The 26,902-nt window shown below is 42.8% G+C and overlaps 1 protein-coding gene across 4 annotated transcripts in view; it reads right to left on the bottom strand.

The window, feature by feature from the left end:
- Window positions 1–26,902, bottom strand: part of BMPR1A (bone morphogenetic protein receptor type 1A) — a 90,802-nt gene that overhangs the window by 33,513 nt on the left and 30,387 nt on the right. For 2 of the 4 annotated variants that reach the window (XM_023763719.1, XM_014465501.1), the window contains 3 exons: window positions 13,362–13,407; window positions 12,099–12,320; window positions 5,002–5,164 (listed from right to left, as the gene is read on the bottom strand). In XM_023763719.1, the coding sequence (XP_023619487.1) occupies window positions 5,002–5,164; window positions 12,099–12,165 (230 nt within the window). In that variant the 5' untranslated portion in view covers window positions 12,166–12,320; window positions 13,362–13,407. The remainder of the gene's footprint in view (window positions 1–5,001; window positions 5,165–12,098; window positions 12,321–13,361; window positions 13,408–26,902) is intronic. The other 2 variants (XM_014465502.1, XM_006100112.2) reach the window with 1 other exon arrangement.

Raw genomic sequence — 26,902 nt, 5'->3', positions numbered from 1 at the left:
AAACATTTATGCTTTATATCTGGTCACATTCAAAGAGCAGCCAATTATCAGAAAAGTACAAAATAAGACATAAAAAGGAGACAATTAATTGACTAGATTGAGTTGTTAAGGGAATTCTTTTTAGGCTAGTGAAACAATTCTTCAAATGTAGAAAGAGAATTACATGGTCATGTATAGTGTGCTGAATAGCTAACATAAAACTAAGCAGGAAAACGAAAATGCCTACATAAATCAGATTGGTTTGGGGAGTTGGCTTAACACCCACAATATCATTCTTACATATCTGTAAAATATTTCAGCCAATTTAGAATACAAGGTTTTGGTGGAATTTTCATGTGTTTTGTTTTCTGTTTGTTATTGTTTTTTTATAATCTCAATGTTTTCTATGAGAATCAATTTTATGATAAAAAGATCATTAAATAAACTCAAAAGGTTAAATAAAAATCACATTCTTCTTATCTCGTTTAAAAAGCTATATTACAATGTTACTCTAAGGAAGTAACCACCACGGAGCATTTGAGATCTTGTTTCCCAACATGTCATTTGTTGGGCTCAAATACACTCTTATAAAAATTCTCTGTAGGTTCATTCTTACTCAACAAATTCATCAATATAGCAGCCCTGAGGAGGCAACAGGAAAGAGACTTGCAAAAGGAGGACACATTATCTGGAACCTGAAAATCAATTAAAAAAACAACAACAGATAGAAACACAATTTTGAAAAATGGCGGCAGAGTAAGTAGATGCCGCAAGGACACGCTCCCAGGACCAAACTGGAATTATAACTATAATACAGAAAAACTTCCTGAATAATTAACTGAAGACCTGCTGGAGAGAACCTGATAACCAAGGACAGAAAGTGGAGACTGCATAGAGACTGGCACCCAAAATGAGGAGACAAAGAAACAAACCCCAAATGAAAGAATAAGAGAATTCTACAGAAGAAAAGATAAATCAAATGGAGGCAAGAAATTTATCTGATACACAGTTCAGAATAATGATGGTAAAGATGTTCAACAGCATGAGAAAAGATATAACTATGAAAACAGAAATAAAGAATGACATAGTACAAATAAAGAACACATCGGAAGGAATACACAGCAGATTAGGGGAAGCTGCAGGTTGGATCAGTGAATTAGAAGACAGGGTTGAAAAAAATCACTCAATCAGAGAACCAAAAAGAAAAAACAACTTAAAAAACAGGACGACAGCTTAAGGGAGCTATGGTACAACAGGAAACGTTAACAATATTCTCATAGCAGGCATGCCAGAAGAGGCAGAAAAGGAGAAAGGTATAGAGAACGTGTTTGAAGAATTAATAGCAAAAAACTTCCCTAACCTGGTGAAAGAAAAAGACACACAAATTCAGGAGGCATACAGAGTCCACAAGCAAGAAGAACCCAAACAGGCCCATGCACAAACATATCAGAATTACATTGCGAAAAATTAAAGACAGAGACTCTTAAAGGCAGCAAGAGAAAAGCAAACTGTTGCCTACAAAGGAGCTCCCATAAGGCTGACACATGGTTTCTCATCAGAAACTTTACAGGCCAGAAGGGAATGGGATTAAGTACTCAAGGTAATGGAAACCAAGAATCTGAAACCAAGATTACTATAACCAGCAAGGCTATCATTCAAAATAGATGGTGAAATAATGAGGTTCCCAGACAACAAAAGGCTAAAGGAGTTCATAACCACCAAGCCAACATTGTAAGAAATGCTAAAGGGACTACTGTAATGAGGAGAAAGAGAGAGAGAGAAAGCTAGGCATACAGAATTAAAATGGCAATAAAGAAGTACCTATTAATAATAACCTTAAATGTAAATGGATTAAATGCTCCAATCAAAAGGCATAGAATAGCTAAATGTATAGGAAAACATGACCCAACTATATGCTATCTACAAGAGACCCACCTCAGAACAAAAGACTCACACAGGATGAGAGTGAAGGGATAGAAAAAAATGTTCCATGCAAATGGAAAAGAAAAAAAAAGCTGGGGTTGTAATATTCATATCTGACAAAATAGACTTCAAAATGAAGGCCATTTCAAGAGACAACAAAGGTCATCACATAACACTAAAGGGATGGATGCGACAAGAGGATATAACCCTGGTAAACATATATGTACCCAATATAGGAGCACCTAAATATAGAAAAAAACTTCTAGAGGACTTTAAGGGAGAGATTGCCAACAATACAGTCTTAGTAGGGGACTTTAACACCCCGCTGACTTCATTGGATAGATCTTCCAGACAAAAAATTAACAAGGAAATAGTGACCCTAAAGGACACACTGGATCAGATGGATTTTACTGACATTTATAGAATATTTTACCCCAAAGCTGCAGAATATACAGTCTTCTCAAGTGCTCATGGGTCATTCACAAAGACAGACCACATGTTAGGACACAAAACAAGTCTCTGTAAGTTGAAGAAGATTGAAATCATATCTAATATCTTCTCAGATCACAGTGGAACGAAATTAGAAATGAACTACAGTAAAAACACCAAAAAAACATTCAAACACATGGAGGCTAAATAGCATGTTATTAAACAATGAATGGGTCACTAATGAGATCAATAAAGAAATCAAAAACTTCCTGGAAACAAATGAAAATGAACACACAACAACCCAAAATCTCTGGGACACAGCAAAAGCAGTCCTGAGAGGGAAGTTCATAGCACTACAGGCCTACCTAAAAAAAAAACCACAAGAAAAATTAATAATAAACTATTTAACCCTACAACGTAAAGAACTATAAAGAGAACAACAACAAAAGCCCAGAGTAAGTAGAAGGAAGGAAATAATAAACATCAGAGCAGAAATAAATGACATAGAGACTAAAAAAAACAATACAAAAAAATCAGTGAAACCAAGAGCTAGTTCTTTGAAAGGAATAAATAAGATTGATGAACAGTTAAAACAGAGAGAAGACCCAACAAAGTAACATCAAAAACGAAACCAGAGAGGTAACCACCGACACCACAGAAATACAAAGGATTGTAAGAAAATACTATGAACAACTATATGCCAACAAGCTGGACAATGTTAAGAAATGGACAAATACCTAAAAAAAAAATACAATCTCCCAAAACTACATCAGGAAGAATCAAAAAACCTGAACAGGCCAATAACAACTGATGAAATAGAAGCAGTAATTAAAAAACTCCCAGCAAACAAAAGCCCGGGTCCAGATGGCTTCACAGGGGAGTTTTACCAAACATTCAAAGAAGCACTAACATCTATACTCCTTAAACTACTCCAAAAATGCAAGAGGAAGGAACACTTCTAAGTTCTTTTTATGAGGCCAGCATTATCCTAATTCCAAAACAAGATAAAGACACTACAAAGAAAGAGAATTACAGGCCAATTTATATATATAAAACCCTAATATGCAAATAGACCTAATGGTGGAACAACCGGTTGCTATGATGTGCAATGACCACCAGGGGGGCGCATGAGGAACATGGTGGGCGATGGCAGCAGAGCATGGAACATGGCGGGCGTTGGCTGCGGTGGGATGGTGGAGCAGGTGAGTGGGGGCGCCAGACCAAGGCGGGGTGCCGGCTGCTGGCATTAGGGCGAGCCTCTGGTGGTTACTGAAAATTCTTTGTTCTTGTGCGCTGCGGTCCCACCTGGCGCTTGCACCTGCTGCCAGTGCCGAAGCCGCTGCTCGCACCTGCTGCTGGGCGCAAGAGCCACTGCTCGCATCCACTGCCAGCGCTGGCCCCACTTGCACCTGCTGCCGGCCCTGATGGCCCCTGAGGGCTTCTCCACCTCTCCCTGCTCCTGAGGGGCGATCAGGGCAGCAGCCGCTGCTCCAGCCGCTGCTCGTACCCGCTGACGGCGCCAGCCCCGCTTGTACCTGCGCTGTCAGGAGGTACGAGCAGGGCCGGCGCCATCAGCATGTGGCGCCATCAGCATGTGGGAGCAGGGCTGCTGGCGGACAGGGAACCAGGTGCCGCAGTGGGAGGGGCCAGGCGGGGGCGCGGAGGATGGTCCGAGACCTGCCCCTGTGCCCACCACAGCCTCGTGGCCCACAGTTCCTTTTAAGGTGCACGAATTCGTGCACTGGGCCCCTAGTATCCTATTAGCAAATCACACCCAGCAATCTATCTATAATAATAAAAGTGTAATATGCTAATTAGACCAGATATCCTTCTGGACAACCTTCTGGACAAAGCCGGGGCTGCAAAGGAAGTCCGGGTTCTGGGTGCCAGAGGGAAGCCGGTGCCGGCAGCCAGGGGAAGAAAGGCCTACTCTTGCACGAATTTTGTGCATCAGGCCTCTAGTATATTTAAAATATCATACACCATAACCAAGTGGGATTCATTCTAAGGATGCCAAGCTGATACAATATTTGCAAATCAATGAACATGATACATCACATAAACAAACTGAAAGACAAAAATCACATGATCTTATCAATAGGTGCAGAAAAAGCATTCAACAAATCCAACACCCAGTTTTTATAAAAACTCAGCAAAGTGGGTATAGATGGAGCATATCTCAACATGATAAAGGCCATATATGACAAACCTACAGCGAATATCATACTAAAACCATTTCCCCTAAGAACAGGAACAAGACAGGGATGTCCCCTTTCACCACTGTTACTCAAAATGGATAAAAGACTTAAATATAAGTTGGGAAACCATAAATGTAGGAGGTAATCAACCAAAGACCTTGTATGCATATATGCATAACTCATGGACATGGACAATTAGGTGGTGAAAGCCTGGGGTGGGAGCAGGCTGGAGGGTGTTAATAGGGGGGAAAAGGGGAACACATGTAATACTTTCAACAATAAAGATTAAAAAGAAATAAAGTAAGCATCAATCAACAGAAATAAATATTCCCATATACAGAGCAAAAAGCTTTTGGCTCTTAGGGAGACATGACATAAAGTTAAAGAAAAAAAAGCCGTAGACGAGGTAAACAATTGTTAAAATAGCACTGAATGCCACGCCATCCTCCTAACTGTAAGGAGAAGTACTCACATGCACGTGTTGTTGACAGCATCATCGGGGCAGTGGCCCGAGCAGTAGCACTTCAGAAAAGGCAGGGTGTCTTCCGGGGCTAAGGTGACTCCACTTTCTGACTTCTTCTGGTCAGAGTCTGATTTCATCCCAGTGCCATGGAGCATACTGTCTAGATTCTGCCCTGTAATCATACATGAAATTGAAACCATTTCTGAAAAGCTAATTCCTTGATTTTAGTTTTCAATGAGGAAACGTTTCTAAGCTTTTTTATCATAGTAATTGTAGCTAATGTGTCTTTAATTAAAATTGGATTTCATAAACACAAGTCAGAGTCATTTATTACTAACCTATTTATTATGCACAGAATTACTATTCCAGAGGCTGGGATGTACAGAGATGATATGCCACAATGTTTGCGCTAGTGAAGGACAAACAAGAGTGGTACAGGTAGAATATGGTCATAAGTTTTAAGAAAGGTACATGGAAGCAACTTCAGGGAAGGCTGAGATTGTTTCCAATAAATAAATTGTGGCATTTTTTCCCTTAAACTCTTTGATTCAAAACCTGTGAGTAGTTAAAAAAAAATAAGCCTTTCATTTGTGCCTTTATGTGGAAGTGGAATTACTAAGCATCTTGCTTTGACTTTAATTGCTTAAGTAAGGGAACTGTGAGAGCACGGGGACCAATCATAGTATATAGTGCCTTTTATCTTCAAGGTCACTGGTTCAAATTTGACTCTGCTGCCAGAAACTGCAGGTCATTCTCCCATTAGAGTCTAGTAGCTTCAAATGACAGATACCGTCATATCTGGTACTGAATCTTTCAGGCTGAAAGCAGACCAGAACTAAAACAATGTTTCAGTAATTCCTTCCTCCCCACGAATCAGCTGAAATCCACTAAGGTTGATCTCAAGGGAATAAAATGTAGAGCCAAACAGGTAGGAAATATTAAGATACTTGGGTACGCATTTAATTATAAATGTTAAAGTGGTTCAAGGCTTAATAATTAGACCTGACTTTAAATTTTACCATACTGGTGAAATGAACTATTGAAAAAGAAAAAACACATACATATATTCACATTGATAACAGGAAAAGAATGTGCTATTAAGTACATTATGGTGATTCCATACCTTGAGTTTTAATAACCTTCACTTACTCCTCTAAATTACTACAAAACTTAAAGACTTCATTTTTGTTAAGAACATCAAATATAAAATTAAGCCAGGGGGCAAAGTAGGGAGAAAGGGAAGAAATCCTCAAAGCTGGAAATAAGGAGACCCAGATTCTGGTCTACAATGGTTCTACCACAATTCAGCCATGGGTGCTCATGGATAAGCCACGTCACTTCTCCAGGCTTCGTTTCCTCAATAAGTCCTTAGGAGTAGAGGCCATATGAGGTCTCTTAACTAGCTTTAATATCCTATTACAGTAACAGAAGGAAGCATCAATTGAACTACAGAGAACAAATGGCAAATAATATATCACGCTATTAATTTTTCAAAAATCTAATGACATAGAAAAAGTAGTATAGTGTGGCAGAAATAGTGCTGAAATAGTAAAATGTCAAAGGTCCAAGTCCCAATTATGTTCATAGATAAGTTACTCTCTGAGTCTCAGTTCTTTATCTATAAAAAATGGTAACAATACCTGCGCATTCAAATCAGGAGGTTATATACAGATCATATGAATATATCATAAAGTAATTAAATATAATGTGGAAATGAAAATATTACTAATAATAAAGATTATACTAAAATATCACTGACACTTGAAAATTCAGTTATATGATCATTAACACACATAACTTCCTAGAAAACTATCTGAATTTAAGAGATAAATACCAATTACAATAATTTGCATCTGGGATTTGTATCATCTCAAATATTTATTTAACAAAGCACTAATTAGAGGCATACTATGTTTAGGCAAGGCACTGAGTTCTGAAAACTGATGTGATCCTTGGAAGGAGACAGGGGGGAGGCACATAAACACAATATGAAAAGTGATAGAATACAAAGGTGTTATATAAACAAAGGGAGCAAATAACACAGACTTGTCCGAAGGTGTCAAAAGCAATGAAATCTTAGTTATATCTCTTCTTAAAAAATATACTTTTATTGATTTTAGAGAGAAAGGGAGTGGGAGAAAGATAGAAACATCAATGATAAGAGAGAATCACTGATTGGCTGCCTCCTGCATGCCCCCTACTGGGGATTGAGCCCACAACCTGGGCATGTGCCCTGACTGGGAATCGAACTGTGACCTCCTGGGTCATAGGTCAATGCTCAAACACTGAGCCATACCTTAAAATTGTAAGACTACACTAAGTAGTGTTATGGATGCAAAGAAAAATACCTAGCAGCAGCCTTTCCGCACTCTCTCCTTAGGTAACAGCACCCATTCCCAAATCTTTTTGTTGATGGTTCCTTGATTTATCCCTCCAGCCTTGGCTTGCTTAAGTATCTCAAAATTAAAATGGCACTCTTGTCTTTTCTCCTTTGAGATGAAAATCTCCACATTGATCTCTGATCCTGTCACTCACCTGCTTAAAACCAATTAATGGCTTCACATGCACTCAAGATAAATCTACCTTCTGTCACCAGCCTACTGAGGCCTACCAGGGTTTGGACCCTGTGTACCTCTCCAACATCAATTCACAGCACTTCCCCTCCATCACACTCAGGCACACTGGCCTTGTGTCAGTTCCTATCCACAAATCCTCTGTTTAGAAAGTATAAAATTAAGAGGCCTGTGGTGGGCTGGGGGTATAGATTATATTTCAAAACAAACACATGTAAAAAATATTTAATAGCTTACATGCTTAGAAACACACACATATGTAAATAGAGACAAATAGCTGAAAGATACAAGTGACTATATAGAGGAACATTATATTATGCTCTTTTGTCCTTCATAGAAACTTTCAGCATTATTGATTTTACTAGATTTTCATTCCTGGCTAAATAAATTTTCCTATCTTCCCAGCAATCTATTGGATTCTTTTGTATAAAGAAGAGAAACTCCCTCTCTCCTATCCTTAAGATAAAACATCTACAACAGGAATCAGAAGGCAAAAGACAGGCGAGTTGCAGAGACCAGTGGGATGTCAGTGCATTGCATGATGGAGGTAGTCAACAACAGCAGTTTTCTGTAACCTATGTGCTATGGAGCAGTGACTATTGAAGGTTTTTTCCAAGCTTTCCTCCTGAGTGGAAGCTTATATAGTACTTGTCATATTTCTTCTTCATCACTGAATACTGGGTGTGTTGGACATCGGTAATTTCTCTTTTAGCCATACATTGCGGGACCACGAAGAGTCACACCTGGACCTGATGGGGAAGGCTACATAGAATCCAAACACCCTGGGTTAGTAGCTGAGTACTAAGTGAATGAAACTCTGGGTTATAAATCCCTTTGGGGAGGATCTGAATATTTCATATCAACACTAGCACTTTTAGTATATGCATGTGAGAAAGGGGATGCATGATGTTAGATAGACAAACAGGCTGCCCTACAACAGCTACTGTTAATTGTTCTACTCCCCTTTACTTTGCTGACAATGTATGCCGGCACCCACTCCCACCCCCTTTTTGTGTTTAAGTATCTGCCCCTCCTTCATGTGACTCAGGGAAGCACAGCTCTACTCTCATTAGAGATAACTGTTTGTCTAATCTAACAATTGTAGTCCTATTCCCCGTGCTGTTTACACAAGAGCATATAATAAATTCTGCCTAATAAAATTACAAGGAAGTTGGCTAGGTGGAGGCTGGGGAGAGGTGTCTGGGGAAAGATTTCTTAACCAAGTAAAAAAAGACATCCACCCTCTTCCTCCACTGAATGCTGTCAACTGAGGTTTCTACATCTGCATATGATGCTTGGTCCCAGCAGCCACAGTGGCCATGAAGTGAGTTAGCCTATGGCTAAATTGCTAAGTGCAGAATAGCACAGTTTAAACAGAGAAAGGCTTTGATGAGCCAAGCAATGAACTAATTGGATTACCCCTATGTTCACCCCATATGTGATATTAACATTTTTCTTATTGTTTAGCTATTTCACTTAATTTGGATTTTTGTTACTTAATAGCTGAAAACATCTTAAATGTTTTCAGATAAAAAAGATAAAATCTGTTTCAGATTCTTTTAGTTGCCCAATGGATATTTATTCCCTCACCCCTTCCTCATCTTCCTAGTCAACAGAACTCTGATTTTGTCGGGGTGGGGGTGTCCAACCCTAGTTAATGGATTTAGCTATTAACCTAAGCCGATTGTGGCAATCCTGTTTCCCAGTTTTCCAGTAGCCCTAGCAGCTGCCTCAATTTAGCCAATAAAACAAGATAAAGTCAGCTGGCAGCGGGTTAATTTCTAGGGACACTTTTGCTTTCTTGATATAAAGTCCAGAGGGGGCCAGGGCTGACCCTTTCCCCATTTTTCCTTCCTCAATGCAAATAGCAGCAGCCATTCTGTAACCCTAAGGGAAATGCCAAGAAAATCACAGAAATGCCAACCTTGACACTACTCAACTACTAAAAGAACACCAGAAAACATTTACCATCTCTCTCCTAAAAAAACTCATCTCTCTTTGTTTAAGTCTGTTTATTGGTTAATTTTAACTTAAAGCTAAAATATGACCAAGTAAAAACCAAGGACTATCGGACGTTAAAATGAGATGTCTCATTCTTCTAACTTGAGCAGCTTTATCTCAATGTAAAAGCGCTTTAATCTGTATCATAACATTTGATGCTCAAAATACTCCTGTTTATATCTAGGATAAGTGTTATTATTTCTATTTTCTAACAAGGAAACCAAGGTACAGGAAAATTCACTTTCCCAAGACACAATTCAAGATAAAGATGGAGCCAAAGTCAAAGTCATCTCCATTAATACCACTCTGCAATCCTTCTTAGTAATCTCTAAAAAATAACATTTTTTTCCTACATTCATTTTCCCCCGCTACTCTAGTTTTAGTTCTTTCTTCTCTTTAAGAACAAATGTTGTTATCTTAAAGCAACTATAAATTAGGGGTAAAGAGGGAAATGGGGGACATTTGTAATATTGTCAACAATAAAAAAATAAAATTAAAAAATAAAGCAACTACAAACTATTCTTTTTTGAAAAGAAATATAACAAATTTTGCTCTGTATCAGAGAAATAGAATTCATACTAATATTGTTCACTTATGCCTTATAACTAATTATCAATTTACTTCATCCAAAAATTTTTATTATAGAACAAGCTAAGTCAGGGTGGGGAATGAGAATCTTATACCATATTCCCTCTGTGTGATCTGTATAGATTAAGCATTTTTAAAATACCAAATAAAGATTACCTGGAAGCAAGGTAGCAATGTAAGTGTTATTAATTTAATTCATCTTCAAAACTATGACAGCTTTGGTTGATGTTGATCAACAAGGCATGTAACAACAGATGCTAAAATAAAGTTGTTTTATTAAATAACATGGCATTTCATTTAAAAAGTTGCTTTTGCACTCTAGCTGGTTTGGCTCAGTGGATAGAGCATCGGCCTGTGGACTGAAAGGTCCTGGGTTCGATTCCAGTCAAGGGCACATGCCTGGGTTGCAAGCTCAATCCCCAGTGTGGGGCGTGCAGGAGGCAACCAATCAATGATTCTCTCTTATCATTGATGTTTCTCTCTCCCTCCTCTCCCTTCCTCTCTGAAATCAATAAAAATCATTAAAAATAAATAAAAAATAACAAGTGGCTCTTGCAAGAGGGCTCTGTATTCCAAGCATGGTAATAATGAGGGTATTATACCTAAGACAAAAGACAAAAAAACTACAGGATTATTATGCTCATGCTTTAAAGTAAAAATGTCAAAAGATTTATGCTGTTAATATTTTTTTCTTGTTAGATCTTAATCCATATCACTGTGAACAAAACATGAAAGAGCAATCTGTGGTCATAAGTATAAAATAATAAAGATGACCAATAAGTTCTATCTAAATTCCTTTTGCAAAATAATACTTTCTTTTCAGTTTAAGTTATTGTTCTAATTAAACCATACAGGAAAAAGCTCATATGCAAATACAGCCCATTTGATCCTATGAGTTATCACAGTAACTTCCTGTTTGAGAGTGCCAAGCTCTGAACACACCAGAGTAAAGTTACAATACTGATCACAAATAAAACAGTAGTTTATGAAGAACTATTAGTATTCAGCACACATACATAAGTGCCATTTATATTTCTGGAGCCTTTTAATAACAATAATTTTTTTAATTATTTAATTTATTCCTTATTGTATTGTATTTTATTTTTTAAAAAATATATTTTATTGATTTTTTACAGAGAGGAAGGGAGAGGGATAGAGAGTTAGAAACATCCATGAGAGAGAAACATGGATCAGCTGCCTCCTGCACACCTCCCACTGGGGATGTGCCCACAACCCAGGTACATGCCCTTGACCGGAATCGAACCTGGGACCCTTCAGTCCACAGGCCGACGCTCTAGCCACTGAGCCAAACTGGTCAGGGCTCCTTATTGTATTTTAAAGGAGACAGGGATTTTGAACTAAGTCTTTTTTAAAAAAATGTTTTTATTGCTTTTTTAGAGAGAGAGGAAGGGAGAGGGATACAGAGATAGAAATATCGATGAGAAATATCAATTGGCTGCTTCCTGCATGCCCCCCACTGGGGATGGAGACCAAAACGCAGGCATGTGCTCTGACCAGGAATTTTCTGGTTCATGGGTCCAAGCTCAACCACTGAGCCACATCAGCTGGGCTAAACTAAGTCTTAAGTACCTATTACCCTGAACCTCATGCACTAGGTTAGTTACTTTATTTTATACTTTATCTCACTTAATCCTCACAAGACCTGACGTTACGTATCACAATGCCTACGTTATGAATAACAGAACAGTTCAGAAAGGCTGAGATTTTACACATACTGAAAATGTTTCTATCATAGTCAAGTTCAAAAGTTATTTGAGAAACGTGTTCTTTGCCTCTTTACTTAAAATTTATGCTGCTATACTGGACCTATCTGTTCAAAAAAGGATCAGGAGCCGGAACAGTTGCAGGAATAAATGCTTTTTTATATACAGAAAGAAATTATGTAAAAAGATAGTAAGATTGCTTAAATGAACAATGGTTTACCTTGAACATGAGAAACGACGGACAGATAGGCTCCCAATAATGTGACATAAACATATAGCTGAGTCATTGTTCAATTTTAACGTTTCTTTCCTGTACACTGTCACCTTAATAACTGGTTTTGTTATGTCACTAATTTAAACAACTTTTATTCACTGAGATTTTCTTGTAAAAGGTTTCAATGGCTTTACAATGACTCCAATTTCCACTGCTTTCTTCTGACTCCTGGAAGATAAAAATATGAAAAAGGTAATAAATATGACTGAATTCTAAAAAGTTTTTAAAAACAAAGAGAGAAAACAAATGCCCAAATGTAACTTTATTTTTTTAAATATGTTTTTATTGATTTCAGAGAGGAAGGGAGAGGGAGGAAGAGATAGAAACATCAAGGATGAGAGAAAATTATTGATTGGCTGCCTCCTGCACGCCCCCCACTGGGGATCGAGCCCACAACCCAGGCATGCGCCCTGACCAGGAATGGAACGGTGACCTCCTGGTTCATAGGTCTACGCTCAACCGCTGAGCCACGCAGCCAGGCCCAAACATAACTTGAAATAATGAAATATATTTTTAAAGACTGAAGCTACCTTAGCTTTTTAAAAAGGGTATTGTAATGTAAAAGCTTAGATAATTTAGTAATGGGTAATCACCGCTCTGACCTTAGATTACAATATGTAAACAAATAAACACACTAAATAATCTCAATAGTCTTTTCTGGATACTCTAAAGTAATTAAGTTATTTAGGAATAAACAGGAAAAGTTGAATTTAAAATACTACACTCTTCATTAATAATCTTTCAAATCCTAGTAGATGTGATAAAAATGTCTTGAACCTTTCTAGTAAATAATGTATTCTATAGATAGAAGCGAAAGCCCACCTAGAAAATCACACATTTAAATATGCCGTGTGCTCTATCATGAAAGTAAAACCAATAGAAATGTACCTTAAATAAAATTATTTTCCTAAAATATGGCAAATATGACTTTGCTAGAATAAAATTGAGTTTTTAATATGGATGATGTGAAACAAAACCTCTCCAATTAAGGTTTTCAGCAACTGTAAAATATTTAAACAGGTAACAGAAAAAAAGGCTAGTTTGTATAAAGATGAACCTAATTCTGTTTTGCTCCCATCCTATTGGTTCAGGCAATTTGATTTTATTGACTTCAGCCTGAATTATAGAATGAATAAGACTTTATTGATGACACAATTAACCCTGGTATCATTTCTACTATAAATAACTTGAGCTTTCTACTTTACCCACCTGATAATTTTCCACTTTTACCAGCTCTCCAAAGGCACTCCCAGTACTGAGGAAATAAGGTTTACAATGAGATGTCACTTATACTGCACATTTTATATGCAGCTTAGTTCTAAAACCTCTGCAATTTCTCACTTCTCTACTAGGAAATTAATTTGCTTCCCATCTATATAGTTCTGAGAGAGTAAGATGCAAAGTCTGAAATAATTACAGAATAACACCTGCAATGTGACAGCAGCATTTCTCAGGAAAATCTGACATTATAAGACTTGTTCCAGGTTCCAAATTCAAAACAAGTTTCCAATGTGTTTCCAACTCTGTTGTCTCTCTATTTCTATGTGCCTATAACTATCTCTGCTAGGATTATACTCCACCTGTCTAAATCAAACTCCTAACTTTCCTTCTCACTCCCCTAGGCCTGCTCCTCCTCCTCCTCCTCCACTTGCTAGCACAGAGCAGGGTGGAGCTCTCTGTCCAGTCACCCAAGCCAAAACCCTTGGATGCTTTCTGCCTCCCTCACCAGCTCTAGCTCTCACACCCTCATGACACTGTTCCTTATTTATTCATGCACTCACTCATTCACCAACAGCATTTTTTGAGTACATATTACCCATAAGTATAAGGTGGTGGAAAAACAAATATGAGCATGACAGTTTCTGCTCCAAGAAGCTCAGTCTTAGGGAGAAAATGGATTGCTATGATTAATTCCATCTTTCAGTGTCAGTTTCTTCATCAATTTATTGAAACTTAACACGGTGGTCTTAATCTCATCAAAGGTACAACCAAGACATCTTGTAGGGTGCTCCACAAGACTCTAAGCACCTTCCAGAGCAAAGGGATTATGTGTGGTTCCTCCCACATAACCATCTGTGACTCTGCTACTCTGGGCACCTCAAAGCCTGGATCTGCCTTAAAGAAGTAACCTAACCTCTCTGGTTAGTTTCCTCATCTGTAAAACTGGAATTATATTATTAACTCCCAATTATTTTGAGAACTAAATGAGAATAGCTAACACATAGTCACCGGTAACTCTGCATCAGCACCATTATAAATGCTTTGAATACATTAATATTAATTTATCAATTCATCCCAACTACCTTATAAGATAGGTACATTACATATGAGGAAATCGAGGCAAGTAAACTATAAGAAATTTATCAAAGACCACACAGCTGGTAAGTGGCAGGACTATAAATCTAATCAAGAAGATCTGATCCCAGAGTCCAGGTGTTAACTGCTACCCTATACTGACTGCCTGCTGGATATTTTATGTACATAATGTAATGTAAACTATACATTATAAAGTATTTTGGAGGGTGGTACAGAGTAGGTGCTCAATATAAGTTTCCTCCTCACATACATGTTTATAACACACTTGCCAACAGGGCACAGGCAGTAACAGGTGCTATTCAGGACAATCCCGTCTACAAGACATTTTTATAGACAAAACACCTATAATAACTTATATGGAGAACAGCTATCAGCCAAGGACAGGCTAAAGATAGAATGGCTTCAAATACCTCATTTGTAACCTAACAATGGAAATCCCTATCTTTAAAATGTTGCGGTTATAAGCTCTCTCCACATCAGCACCTGAGACAACTGCTGAGACATTAAGGCAATCTTTTTATTTTATTTTTTAATACAGTTCATTTATTTATTTATTTTTATTTTAAAAAAATATATTTTATTGATTTTTTACAGAGAGGAAGGGAGAGGAATAGAAAGTTAGAAACATCAATCAGCTGCCTCCTGCACACCTCCTAGTGGGGATGTGCCCGAAACCAAGGTACATGCCCTTGACCAGAATCGAACACGGGACCCTTCAGTCCGCAGGACGACACTCTATCCACTGAGCCAAACCGGCTAGGGCACAGTTCATTTATTTAAATAACTCAAATTACCAAGATGAATATTTTACAGCCCCGTTGTTTCAGGCATACTAATATCATCAGTGTAACTACATCATAATTCAATAATTTATCAAAAATGTCCAGAAAACAATTGATCCAGTCTGTACAAACGTTTAGTTGGTCCAACGATTGTGGGTTATTGTTAAGCTGATTAACATTAAGACAATTTTATCGCCTGCTGCCTGAAGCACAGTGCTATAATCAGAGAGCAAGCAAGATCTCCCTTCGTACCACTTGGTCACGCCTCTTCAAAACTTTAGAGAAGAATGACAGGGATGCAAAGGATAGAAAAATTACGACACCCGAGAGACAACTGAACGAACTGGTCAGAATATCAAAGTTATCAAGGACATGGCAGGCACGATGGAAACGAGACTAGACTAATTAAATGATTCATCAGAGTCCTTCCAACTCTGAAATCCTGCATGAACAGTAGTCTTGCTATTGAATATTAATTTACTTACTAATTATTTATTAAAGTGCCTATTATGTGCATGATTCTGTGTTAGCCACCAAGAATATAGTGATGAAAGCAAAACAGACCCAGCCTTACAGAATTCATAGTCATTAAACAAGACAATACAAATGATACCATTTCTGGTGCTAGGTTCTGGAGAGACAAGAGGCACTGATCGAGTATGCAAGGGAAGTGACACTTAAGTTGAGATCTGAAGAATAAGAGCTAGCCAGGTTAAAAGAAAGGGGGTGAGGGAAGAAGGGCTTAGGCATAAGGAACAGCCTGTGCAAAATCTTGAGGCAGGGAACAACAAAGAGCAATGTTTCTAAAATGTTCTGAATAAGGGGTAGTGTGGTGGGAGATGAGGGTGAAGAAACAAAAGCAAGAACCAGGTCAGGCAAGATCGTAGGAAGGAGTCGGAATTTAAATCTAAGTGGATGGGAAGACAATGATCTGGTTTCGTGTCCTGGACTGGAGAGGACAACAGCAGAAGTGAACACATCAGTAAGGACACTGGAGGAGTTTCGGAGAGGGGTGATGGTAGTTAAGATTAAGGTGGTGGAGGTGCAGTGGCTGAATTCACAATATGCTTCACAAATAGACTCAATAGGACTTGGCAATGGATCAGATGTGGGGAAGTGGGGGTCAAAGAAGATCTGGCATGAGCAATTAACTGAAGTGGGGACAAGTGGATTTTCAGAGAAGAGATCAGGGTTCCATTTTAAGACCGAAGGGAATTTCTACGAGGCATTTGGTTCTGAAGCTTAAAGGAAACATCTGGAACCAAAGAGATAAGTCTGTTATGACAACAGCATGAAGATATGTACAGCTGTGACTCTACGAGATGACCTTCTAAGAATGAAAAGGAAAAGGGCCCAGAACACCAGCGTTCTATTCATATGAAATTCACCGATAAAATAAAGTCACGGTCCAGGATCCATCATGACAATGTTATTGGAGTTTATATTACGATATCTGGAATACAAACTACAGTTCACAATAGGTATTTTTTTCACAGTTAAAAAAAAATCTACTGAAAGATCATCGTATGATCAAATATATGTCCAAAATGCTGATACTACCTTCAAAAGGTGAAGCCTGCTTCCCTCCCCTGAATTCCCACTTCTAAGAAGTCAAATGGAAACAACAGAATGTGACTTCTTGAAATACTCTAAGGGAAGCCAGCTTACATGTCACAATGACACTCAAGTAGCCTCACAGAGAGGTTCCTGTGCCAACAGCCATGTGAGTTAGTCGCCTTGGTCATGGATGGATGCACCAGCCCAAGGGACGTTTTCAGGTGACTGTAGCTTAACAGACATCTTAACCACAACTGATTATCATCCTAAATTAGAACCATCCAAGCTAAGCCCCTGGTGGATTCTCGAACCTCAGAAAATGTTTTTTTGTGTGTGTGTTGTTCTTTTTAAAATATATTTTTATTGATTTCAGAGAGGAAGGGAGAGGGAGAGCTAGATAGAAATATCAATGATGAGAGAGAATCATTGATTGGCTGCCTCCTGTATGCCCCACACTGGGGATTGAGCCTGCAACCTGGGCACGTGCCCTGACCAGGAATCGAACCACGACCTCCTGGTTCATAGGTCGACGCTCAACCACTGAGCCATGATGTCTGGGCAATGTTGGTTGTTTTAAGCTGCTAAGTTTTGGGATAATTCGTTGGGCAGCAATAGATAGTTACTATAATACAGTCGTTATGAGAAATTTGCTGAAATAATAAAGCCTAATTACTCTAAGTTATTGCACAGTCAACCAAAGACAGAAACCAAGAAACCATACTCAAGTCAGAATCCTATATAATAAAAGACTAATATGCTAAGTGTCCGGTCAACTGGTCGGCCGTTCAACCAAAGCGTAATATGCTAATGATATGCTAAGGCCCCTCAACCACTCACTATAATGTGCACTGACCACCCGGGGGCAGACAGTAAACCAGTCGCTATCACATACACTGACCACCAGGGGCAGACAGTAAACCAGTCGCTATGACATGCACTGACCACCAGGGGGAAGATGCTCCAACTGGTAGGTTAGCTTGCTGCTGAGATCTGACCAATCTGGACTGAGAGAGACAGGCCGGACATGCCCTGGAGACCCCCCGCAGTTCCTCCCCGGCTGGCCAACCTCCCGCATCCCTCCCCGGCCCCGATCATGCTCCGGTGGGGTCCCTTGGCCTGACCTGCGCCCTCTCGAAATCTGGGACCCCTCAGAGGATGTCGGAGAGCCGGTTTTGACCCGATTCTGCAGGCCAGGCCGAGGGACCCCACTGGTGTACGAATTCGTGCACCAGGTCTCCAGTCCTATATAACAAAGAGCTAATATGCAAATGGTCATCATGCCCTCACACTGTAACAGCTCAGACACTCAACACTGGGGAGAGAGGAATGGGGACCAGCTAGGCACAAATGAGCTTGCGAGAGGAATGGGGACCAGCCAGGCACAAATGAGCTTGCGAGAGAGGAATGGGGACCAGCCAGGCTACGGCCCGGGAGAGGGACAAGACACCTGTCCCATGGTCCTGGGTGCCAGCGGCTGCGCTTGCGGCCCAGGAGAGGAACAAGAAGCTGCCCGCCCTGCAGTCCCGGGCACCTGCGGCTGCGGCCCAGGCAAAGCCACCCGCTCACAGTCCCCTGCGGCTGCAGCCGGCCTGGGTGGAGCCAGCCCAGGTTCTGGGTGCCTGCGGCCGGCAGAGGGAGGGAAGCCTGGGTTTTGTGTGCCTGTGACTGGTCGGAGGAGGGAATCCTGAGTCCCAGGTGCAGGGCAAGGCAGAGGAGGTTAGGGGTGATCAGGCCAGCAGGGGAGCAGTTAGGGGCGATCAGGCTGGTAGGTGAGCAGTTAGGAGCGATCAGGCAGGCAGGCAGAGGAGGTCAGGGGCAATCAGGCAGGCAGGCAGGCAGTTAGGAGCAAGAGGTCCTAGATTGTGAGAGGCTGTCAGACATCCCCCGAGGGGTCCCGGATTGGACTGGAGAGGGTGCAGGCCCCCCCCCCCCATGCACAAATTTCATGCACCGGGCCTCTAGTATAACAATAAAAGTATAAGACAGTCTTAAAGGACTGGATAATATAACTGACATATTTCTTTCAAAGGAGTAACCAAAAGTATGCTCTTTTGTTTTAAAATTATATAAATAAGGCTCATTAAGAAAAAAATTTTTTATTGAATTTATTGGGGTGACATCGGTTAATAAAATTATATAGATTTTAGGTATACAATTCTATCATACATCATCTGTATACTGTACTGTATATTCACTGTCTTAAGTCAAGTGTCCTTCCATCACTACTTATCACCTCATACCCTCTACCTCCTCCCCTACTCCCTTTCCTTCTGGTAATCATCATACTGTTGTCTATAAGGGTTTTTAGGGCTTAATCCTGTCCCCTTTTTCACCCAGCCCATTCCCCTCTCCCCTTTAACAGCTGCCAGTCTGTTCTCTGGATTTATGAGTCTGTTTCTATTTTGTGAGTTTATTTTATTCATTAGATTCCACATATAAGTGAAGTCATATAGTATTTGTCTTTCTCTGGCTTATGTCATTTATAATAATACTAGGGGCCCGGTGCACGAAATTCGTGCACTGGGGGGAGGGGGTGTCCCTCAGTCTAGCCTGCCCCCTCTCACATACTAGGAGCCCTCAGGGGATGTCCTACTGACGGCTTAGGCCCAATCTCTGCTCCCCTAGGGGAGTGGGCCTAAGCCGCAGTCCGGCCTCCCTTTGTGGGAGGCGACCAGGCTGATCAGGAGAAGGCGCCAGCCCCATCACCCTGCTGCTGCAGCCACTGCCTGTCACGACAGCCACCAAGGTGTTTTCATCAACACGGACTCCAGTCCCTTCACCATGAAAAAATGACAACTTTCTTTAGGCATTTTCAAGATGTGTCTTTCATAGGATATGACATGTCTTTTTTTTTTTTTTATCCTCATCTGGGGATATGTTTCCATTGATTTTTAGAGAATGTGGAAGAGAAAGGGAAAGAGAGAGAGAAACATCAAAGTGAGAGGAACACTTAGATTGGTTGTCTCCTGCATGAGCCCTGACCTGGGCCCGGGCCAGGGAGGAGCCTGCAACCTAGGTACATGCCCTTGGTCAGAATTGAACCCAGACCCTGCAGTTGGCAGGCCGAGGCATTATCCACTGAGCCAAACCTGCTAGGGCAGGATATGACATTTCTTAGCCCTACAGCAGCGGACCTTCGTTTTTTTCTCCAGGAGTGAGGTGGAAAAACCCTACATCACCTTTTTGGATTCTTATTACCCAAGTTACTAAGAATATTACCAGTGGCATACAGGGAGCTTAGTCAATGAGCGGTCAGAAAAGGTGTTTCCTCTGTAGTTTACTACGATCGCCGGCTCCACCCCTGCCCCTCTGATCCTGGCTCCACCCCTGCCCAGGCATGTAGCCTCTGGCCGAGGCTGCAGGCCTGGGCAGGGGACCCCCAGACCTCTGCGATTGCCAGCTCTGCCCCTGCCCAGGCCTGAGGCCTCTGGCCTGGCAGGGGACACCCAGCCCCGCCGATCGCTTGCTCGGCACCCCCTGCCTCCCCCGCCACCTGCCTGGCCAACAGGCCCAGACACTTAAGCAGCGGGGCTGAAGGGACTGGGCGCCGCCATCATTTGGCTATGGGCGTGGCCATCTTTGTGATGGAGTGATGACTAATTTGCATATTACTCTTTTATTAGATACTAGAGGCCCAGTGCACAAAAATTTGTGCACTCGGGGGGTAAGGGGGGGGGTCCCTCAGCCCGGCCTGTGCCCTCTCACAGTCTGGGACCCCTCGGGAGATAACGACCTGCTGGCTTAGGCCTGCTCCCGGGTGGCAGAGGGCAGGCCCAATCCCTAGGTGCAGCCCCTGGTCGGGCTCAGAGCAGGGCTGATTGGGGAGTTGGGGCGCCGCCCCCTGTCATGCACAGAGCAGGGCGGATTGGGAGGTTGCGATGCCACCCTCAGTCACGCTCAGGGTAGGGCTGATTGGGGGGTTGAGGCACCGCCCCCTATCACACTCAAGGCAGGGTCAATGGGGAGGATGCGGCGCCACCCCCTGTGATGCACAGAGCAGGGCCAATCAGGGGGTTGGGGTGCTGCCCCCTGTCACTCACAGAGCAGGGCCCATCAGGGGGTTGGGGAGCTCCCCCCGTCACGCACAGAGCAGGGCCGATCAGGGGGTTGAGGAGCTCCCCCCTGTCACACACAGAGCAGGGCGGATCAGGGGGTTGGGGCGCTGCACCCTGTCACACTCAGGGCAGGGCCAATGGGGAGGTTATGGCTCTACCCTGTCACACACAAGGCAAGGCCCGTGGAGGGGGGTTGGGGCGCCACCCTCTATCACCTACAGAGCAGGGCCGATCAGGGGGATGGGGCGCCACCGCTGTCATACTCGGGGCAGGGTCGATGGAGAGGTTATGGCTCTACCCTGTCACACACAGAACAGGGCCCATGGGGGCGGGGGGGGGGAGGTTGGGGCGCCACACCCTGTCACACACACAGCAGGGCCGATCAGGGGATTGGGGAGCTCCCCCCTATCAGGCACAGAGCAGGGCCCATGGGGGGGGTGGGTTGGGGTGCCGCACCCTGTCAAGCACAGAGCCCCAGGGCAATCAGGGGATTGGGGAGCTCCCCCCTATCAGGCACAGAGCAGGGCTGATCAGGGGGTTGGGGCGCCTTTCCCTGTCACGAACAGAGCAGGGCGGATAGGGAGGTTGTGGCCCCGCCCCCTGTCACACACAGAGCAAGGCCCGTGGAGTGGGGTTGGGGCGCCACCCTCTATCACCTACAGAGCAGGGCCGATCAGGGGTTTTAGGCACTGCCCCCTGTCACGCTGATCCCGGTGCCGGGAGGCATATTATCCTTTTACTATATAGGATAGAGGCCTGGTGCATGGGTGGGGGCCGGATGATTTGCCCTGAAGGGTGTCCTGGATCAGGGTGGGGGTCCCCACTGGGGTGCCTGGCCAGTCTGGGTGAGGGGCTGAGGGCTGTTTTCCGGATGGCGAGTGACTAAAGCTCCCAACCGCTCCTTGTTGTCTTCTTCTTTTTTTTATTCTGAGCCAGCTTTAGCTGTGAGGCCTCGCTGCTGAAAACATGGATACAATGTTTCGGTCCGGCTGGGTTTCAGTCCACCGGTTTCTGGGGTTTTGTTTACCTTCTTATTTGCAACATAGTACATAGTTGCTTAGAGTTGCAGTTGAGAGGCCGGCAAGTGAGGCGGGGAACGTTGGAGTCCGCAGCAAGCAAGCCTCATGCTCCCTTCAGTGCCTGGCTGCCAGCCGCCATCTTGGCTGACAGTTAATTTGCATATACTCACTGATTAGCCAATGAAAAGGGTAGCGGTCGTACGCCAATTACCATGTTTCTCTTTTATTAGTGTAGACTAGAGGCCTGGTGCACAAAAATTTGTGCACTCGGCGGGGGGGGGGGTCCCCTCAGTCCGGCCTGTGCCCTCTCACAGTCTGGGACCCCTCGGGAGATAACGACCTGCTGGCTTAGGCCTGCTCCCGGGTGGCAGAGGGCAGGCCCAATCCCTAGGTGCAGCCCCTGGTCGGGCTCAGAGCAGGGCCGATTGGGGAGTTGGGGCGCCGCCCCCTGTCATGCACAGAGCAGGGAGGATCGGGAGGTTGCGATGCCACCCCTAGTCATGCTCAGGGTAGGGCCAATTGGGGGGTTGGGGCGCTGCCCCGTCACTCACAGAGCAGGGCCCATCAGGGAGGTTGGGGCTCCGTACCTGTCACGCACAGAGCAGAGTCGATCAGGGGGTTGGGGAGCTCCCCCCTGTCACTCACAGAGTAGGGCCGATAGGGGAGTTGGGGCACCGCCTCCTGTCACACACAGAGCAGGGCCGATCAGGGGGTTGTGGCGCCGCCACTGTCACACTCAGGGCAGGGCCGATGGGGAGGTTATGGCTCTACCCCGTCTCACACACAGAGCAGGGACCGTGGGGGGGGGAGGTTGGGGCGCCGCACCCTGTCACACACAGAGCAGGGCCAATGAGGGGTTGGGGCGCCGCACCCTGTCATAGACAGAGCCGCAGGGCAATCAGGGGGTTGGGGAGCTCCCCCCTATCAGGCACAGAGCAGGGCTGATCAAGGGGTTGGGGCGCATTCCCCTGTCCCGAACAGAGCAGGGCTGATAGGGAGGTTGTGGCCCCGCCCCCTGTCACACACAGAGCCGCAGGGCGATCAGGGGGTTTGGTCACTGCCCCCTGTCACGCTGATCCCGGTGCCAGGAGGCCTCGAGGCTCCGCTGATCCCGGTGCTGGGAGGCATATTACCCCTTTACTATATAGGATAGAGGCCTGGTGCACGGGTGGGGGCCAGCTGGTTTGCCCTGAAGGGTGTCCTGGATCAGGGTGGGGGTCCCCATTGGGGTGCCTGGCCAGTCTGGGTGAGGGGCTGAGGGCCGTTTTCAGGCTGGAGGGAGACTGAAGCTCCCAACCTCTCCTTTTTTTCTTTTTTTTTTTTTTAATTCTGGGCCAGCTTTAGCTCTGAGGCTTGGCTCCAGCTCTGAGGCCTCGGCTGCTGAAAGCAGGTATCTGGTTTGTTTGGGTTCTATAATTGTAACGCTGTTGCGGTCGTGCTCACTCCAGCTCTGACGGCTGAAAGCAGGTTTCTGGGGTTTTGTTTAGCTTCTATATTTGTAACATTGTTTCTTAAACTGCAGCTCAGAGGCCGGCAAGGCAGGCGGGGAACGTTGGCTTCCTCCGTCACTGGAGCAAGCAAGCCTCCTGTTCGCTTCAAGCTGCCTGGCTGCCGGCCGCCATCTTGGCTGGCAGTTAATTTGCATATCGCCCTGATTAGCCAATGGGAAGGGTAGCGGAGGTACGGCTAATTACCATGTTTCTCTTTTATTAGATAGGAGGATTTGCCAGGTCTGTTCATGTCACAAAAATTTAAGATTTCCTTCTTTACTATTCCGACCAAGTAGTATTCCATTGTATAAATGTACCAAGCTTTTTTATCCACTCATCTACTGATGGGCAACTGGGCTGCTTCCAAATCTTGGGTATTGTAAATAATGCCGCAATGAACATAAAGGTACATATATTCTTTCAAATTAGTGTTTTGAGTTTCTTCAGATATATCCCTAGAAGTGGTATCACTGGGCAGTTTTATTTTTAATTTTTTGAGGTAACTCCATACTGCTTTTCACAGTGGCTGAACCAGTCTGCATTCTTACCAAGAGTGCACAAAGGTTCCTCTTCCTCCGCATCCTGGCCAGCACTTGTATTTGTTTATTTGTTGACCGGTGTGAGATGATATCTTATTGGGGTTTTAATTTACATGTCTGATGATTAGTGACCTTGAGCATATTTTCATGTCTCTTGACCATCTTTATGTCCTCTTTGAAGAATAGTCTATTCAGGTCCTTTGCCCATTTTTTAGTTGAATTGTTTTTTTGGTGTTGAATTTTATAAGTTCTTTATAAATTGTGGACATTAACCCTTTATCAGATATATCTTTGGCAAATATGTTCTCCCATTCAGTGGTTTCTTTTCATTTTGTTGATGGTTTTCTTTGCAGTGAAAAATCTTTTTAGTTTGATTTAGTCCCAATGGTTTATTTTTTCTTTTGTTTCCCTTGCCCTCGACAGTGATTGGCAAACCGTGGCTTGCGAGCCACATGCGGCTCTTTGGCCCCTTGAATGTGGCTCTTACACAAAATACCACGTGTAGGCACGCACGTACAGTGTGACTGAAACTTCATGGCCCATGCGCAGAAGTCAGTTTTTGGCCTGGGTGAGTCTATTTTGAAGAAGTGGCATTAGAAGAAGTGGGGGGATGTTGGTCGGTTGGGCGATGGGAGACGCGGCGCAGGCCGGGCCGCAGGAATACGCAGCGGGGGGGGAGGCGCGCGCGCAATTCATGCACGAGTTGAGTGTGGATGGGAGTTTGGAAGGGGGCTACCTCAGCGAACGTACCTCAATTAGATTGAGGACGTTTTTAGCAAAGGCAAGCTTAGGAGTACCCTAATTAAGTTAATAACAATGTACCTACCTATATAGTTTAAGTTTAAAAAATTTGGCTCTCAAAAGAAATTTCAATCGTTGTACTGTTGATATTTGGCTCTGTTGACTAATGAGTTTGCCGACCACTGCCCTAGGAGATATATCAGAAAACATATTGCTACAAGAAATGTCTGAGATTTCACTGCCTGTTTTCTTCTAGGATTTTTATGGTTTTGAGTCTAACATTTAAGTCTTTAATCCATTTTGAGTTTATTCTTGTGTATGGTGTAATTTGGTGGTCTAAATTTCATTTTTTTGCACGTACCTGTCAAATTTTCCCAACATCATTTATTGAATAGACAGTCTTTACCCCATTGTATGTTGTCTCCTTTCTCAAATATTAATTGACCATAAAGACCTGGGTTTATTTCTGGGCTGGGGAATCTCTGCAGCTGAGCTATCCCTCCGGAACCTCAACCGCCGCCTGTGGGAACAGGACCACCCTTTCTGTATCTCCATTCTTCCTACAATTGAAGCTACTGGTCTTGATGCGGCTTCTTCTGTAAACCCTTGGTTATAATGCTTCTCTCCAACTAGTCTTTGGTTGGTTATTCAGGATGACTGTTCAATAATTTTGTTGTAATTCCAGTTTGGTCCTTGGAGGAGGTGTGTGCGGCTTCCCTGCACTCTGCCACCATCTTGGATCCTCGAGGCTCATTTTTTGTGTGGGAAAAACTGCCACTAGTTATACACTGTTACATTTGCCTCTTTAAACTATAGATTTCATAATGATGACATCAGTTTTGTATTTTAGGTAAAGGCACGTTTCATATACAATCCTGGCAATTTAAGAGAGGTAATTCTAATGTCACTACTGGTTTTGTGGGGGTCAGAGTGAGTGCCCTCCAAAGGGGCCAATCTGGCATGCAGGTTATTTCAAGCTGAAAACAAGTGCAACAAACTCAAGAAGAGGGTGTTTTTTTCCTTCCCTCTTACCTACCTAAAGAGATTCTGATAGAAAAACTTGCTTCATGAAGGGAACCTCAGCATATCCATCTCCGCACATATGAAATGAGGGTGGCAGACAGGGAGGATTCAAGCATCAATCTGTTTGCTAGATTCCCCTCTGTTTCTGGGTGGTCCTGCCAGCATTTGTTTACCAAATGTTTGCTCCTTCCCATCTACTGGTGAATTGCCTATCTCCCACTCCTTGGCCCAAAATGACATATATATCTCTCATTTTGCCTCATTGTCTTTGCAATTTTCATGCTTACATGAATTTCCCCCATACACGTATTAAAATTTGATTTTTTCCTAGTAATAGTCCATACATCTTTTGAATCATTCGACCTGCAGAACTAAATGGGTAAGGGGAAAATTTCCCCTGCCCTGACAGTTTCATATATCAGCTCTATCTATAATTGATCTGCTATGTAATTTTGGGGAGATTTGTGATTTTAGTTGTTAATATAAATGCTGATGATTTTCCTAATTATATAAATTACATTATATTAAATAGTCCAAATAGGCATCTAAATAAATTTCCTTTGCTACATACATAGATAGACTGGTGCAGTTTCTTCTTCAGGAAAATAACATTAAGCCAAGTAACTCTGTAAAATTAATTTCTTTCAAAATAAAAAATGTTAAAGCTTTGCAAACTGTAAGAAGGGTGAACCAATAGTTTGATCAGAGTATTTAAAAAACCACCACAAAACAGGCAAAGGGTGAGGCAGGCTGAAAAAACAAACTAAGGTCATTCTTTCCTCTTCCAGTTAAGCCCCCACCCTTGATTTTTACTTTCTAGTACTGAGGTTTGGGAATTTTCAACAAGCTGGCCTGCTGCCAAACCCATCAAGCACAGGGAAAAGACTGGCTTCTAGAGGCCCCTCCCTCGGCAGTTCCAGGCGCCGGGTCTGACAAGCCTTCTGAGAAGGCTCACTCACTGCAGACTTTCTGGCTCCTCGGCCATTGTTTGTATGGCTGCTTTGCTCCTTATCCAGAGCTTGGATTAGCATAAGAATATTGTCTTTTCCCTTAACCAGCAACTCATCCCTTCTCTTCCCATTTCTAACCTCCACCCCATCAATCCCTAAACTAACATACACACATATGCCTGGAGCAACTCTACTCACGGTTATTTTTATATCAGTGTAAAAAACAATTTCACCCAAATCTAAACATAAACCCTTAAGAAAATAACATGCTTAAATAA

The sequence above is a fragment of the Myotis lucifugus genome, unplaced genomic scaffold, assembly GCF_000147115.1.
Source record: "Myotis lucifugus unplaced genomic scaffold, Myoluc2.0 scaffold_298, whole genome shotgun sequence".
Taxonomy (NCBI): Eukaryota; Metazoa; Chordata; class Mammalia; order Chiroptera; family Vespertilionidae; genus Myotis; species Myotis lucifugus.
Note: the sequence above shows the minus strand (reverse complement) of the source record. Positions and strands in the feature narration are given on the sequence as shown.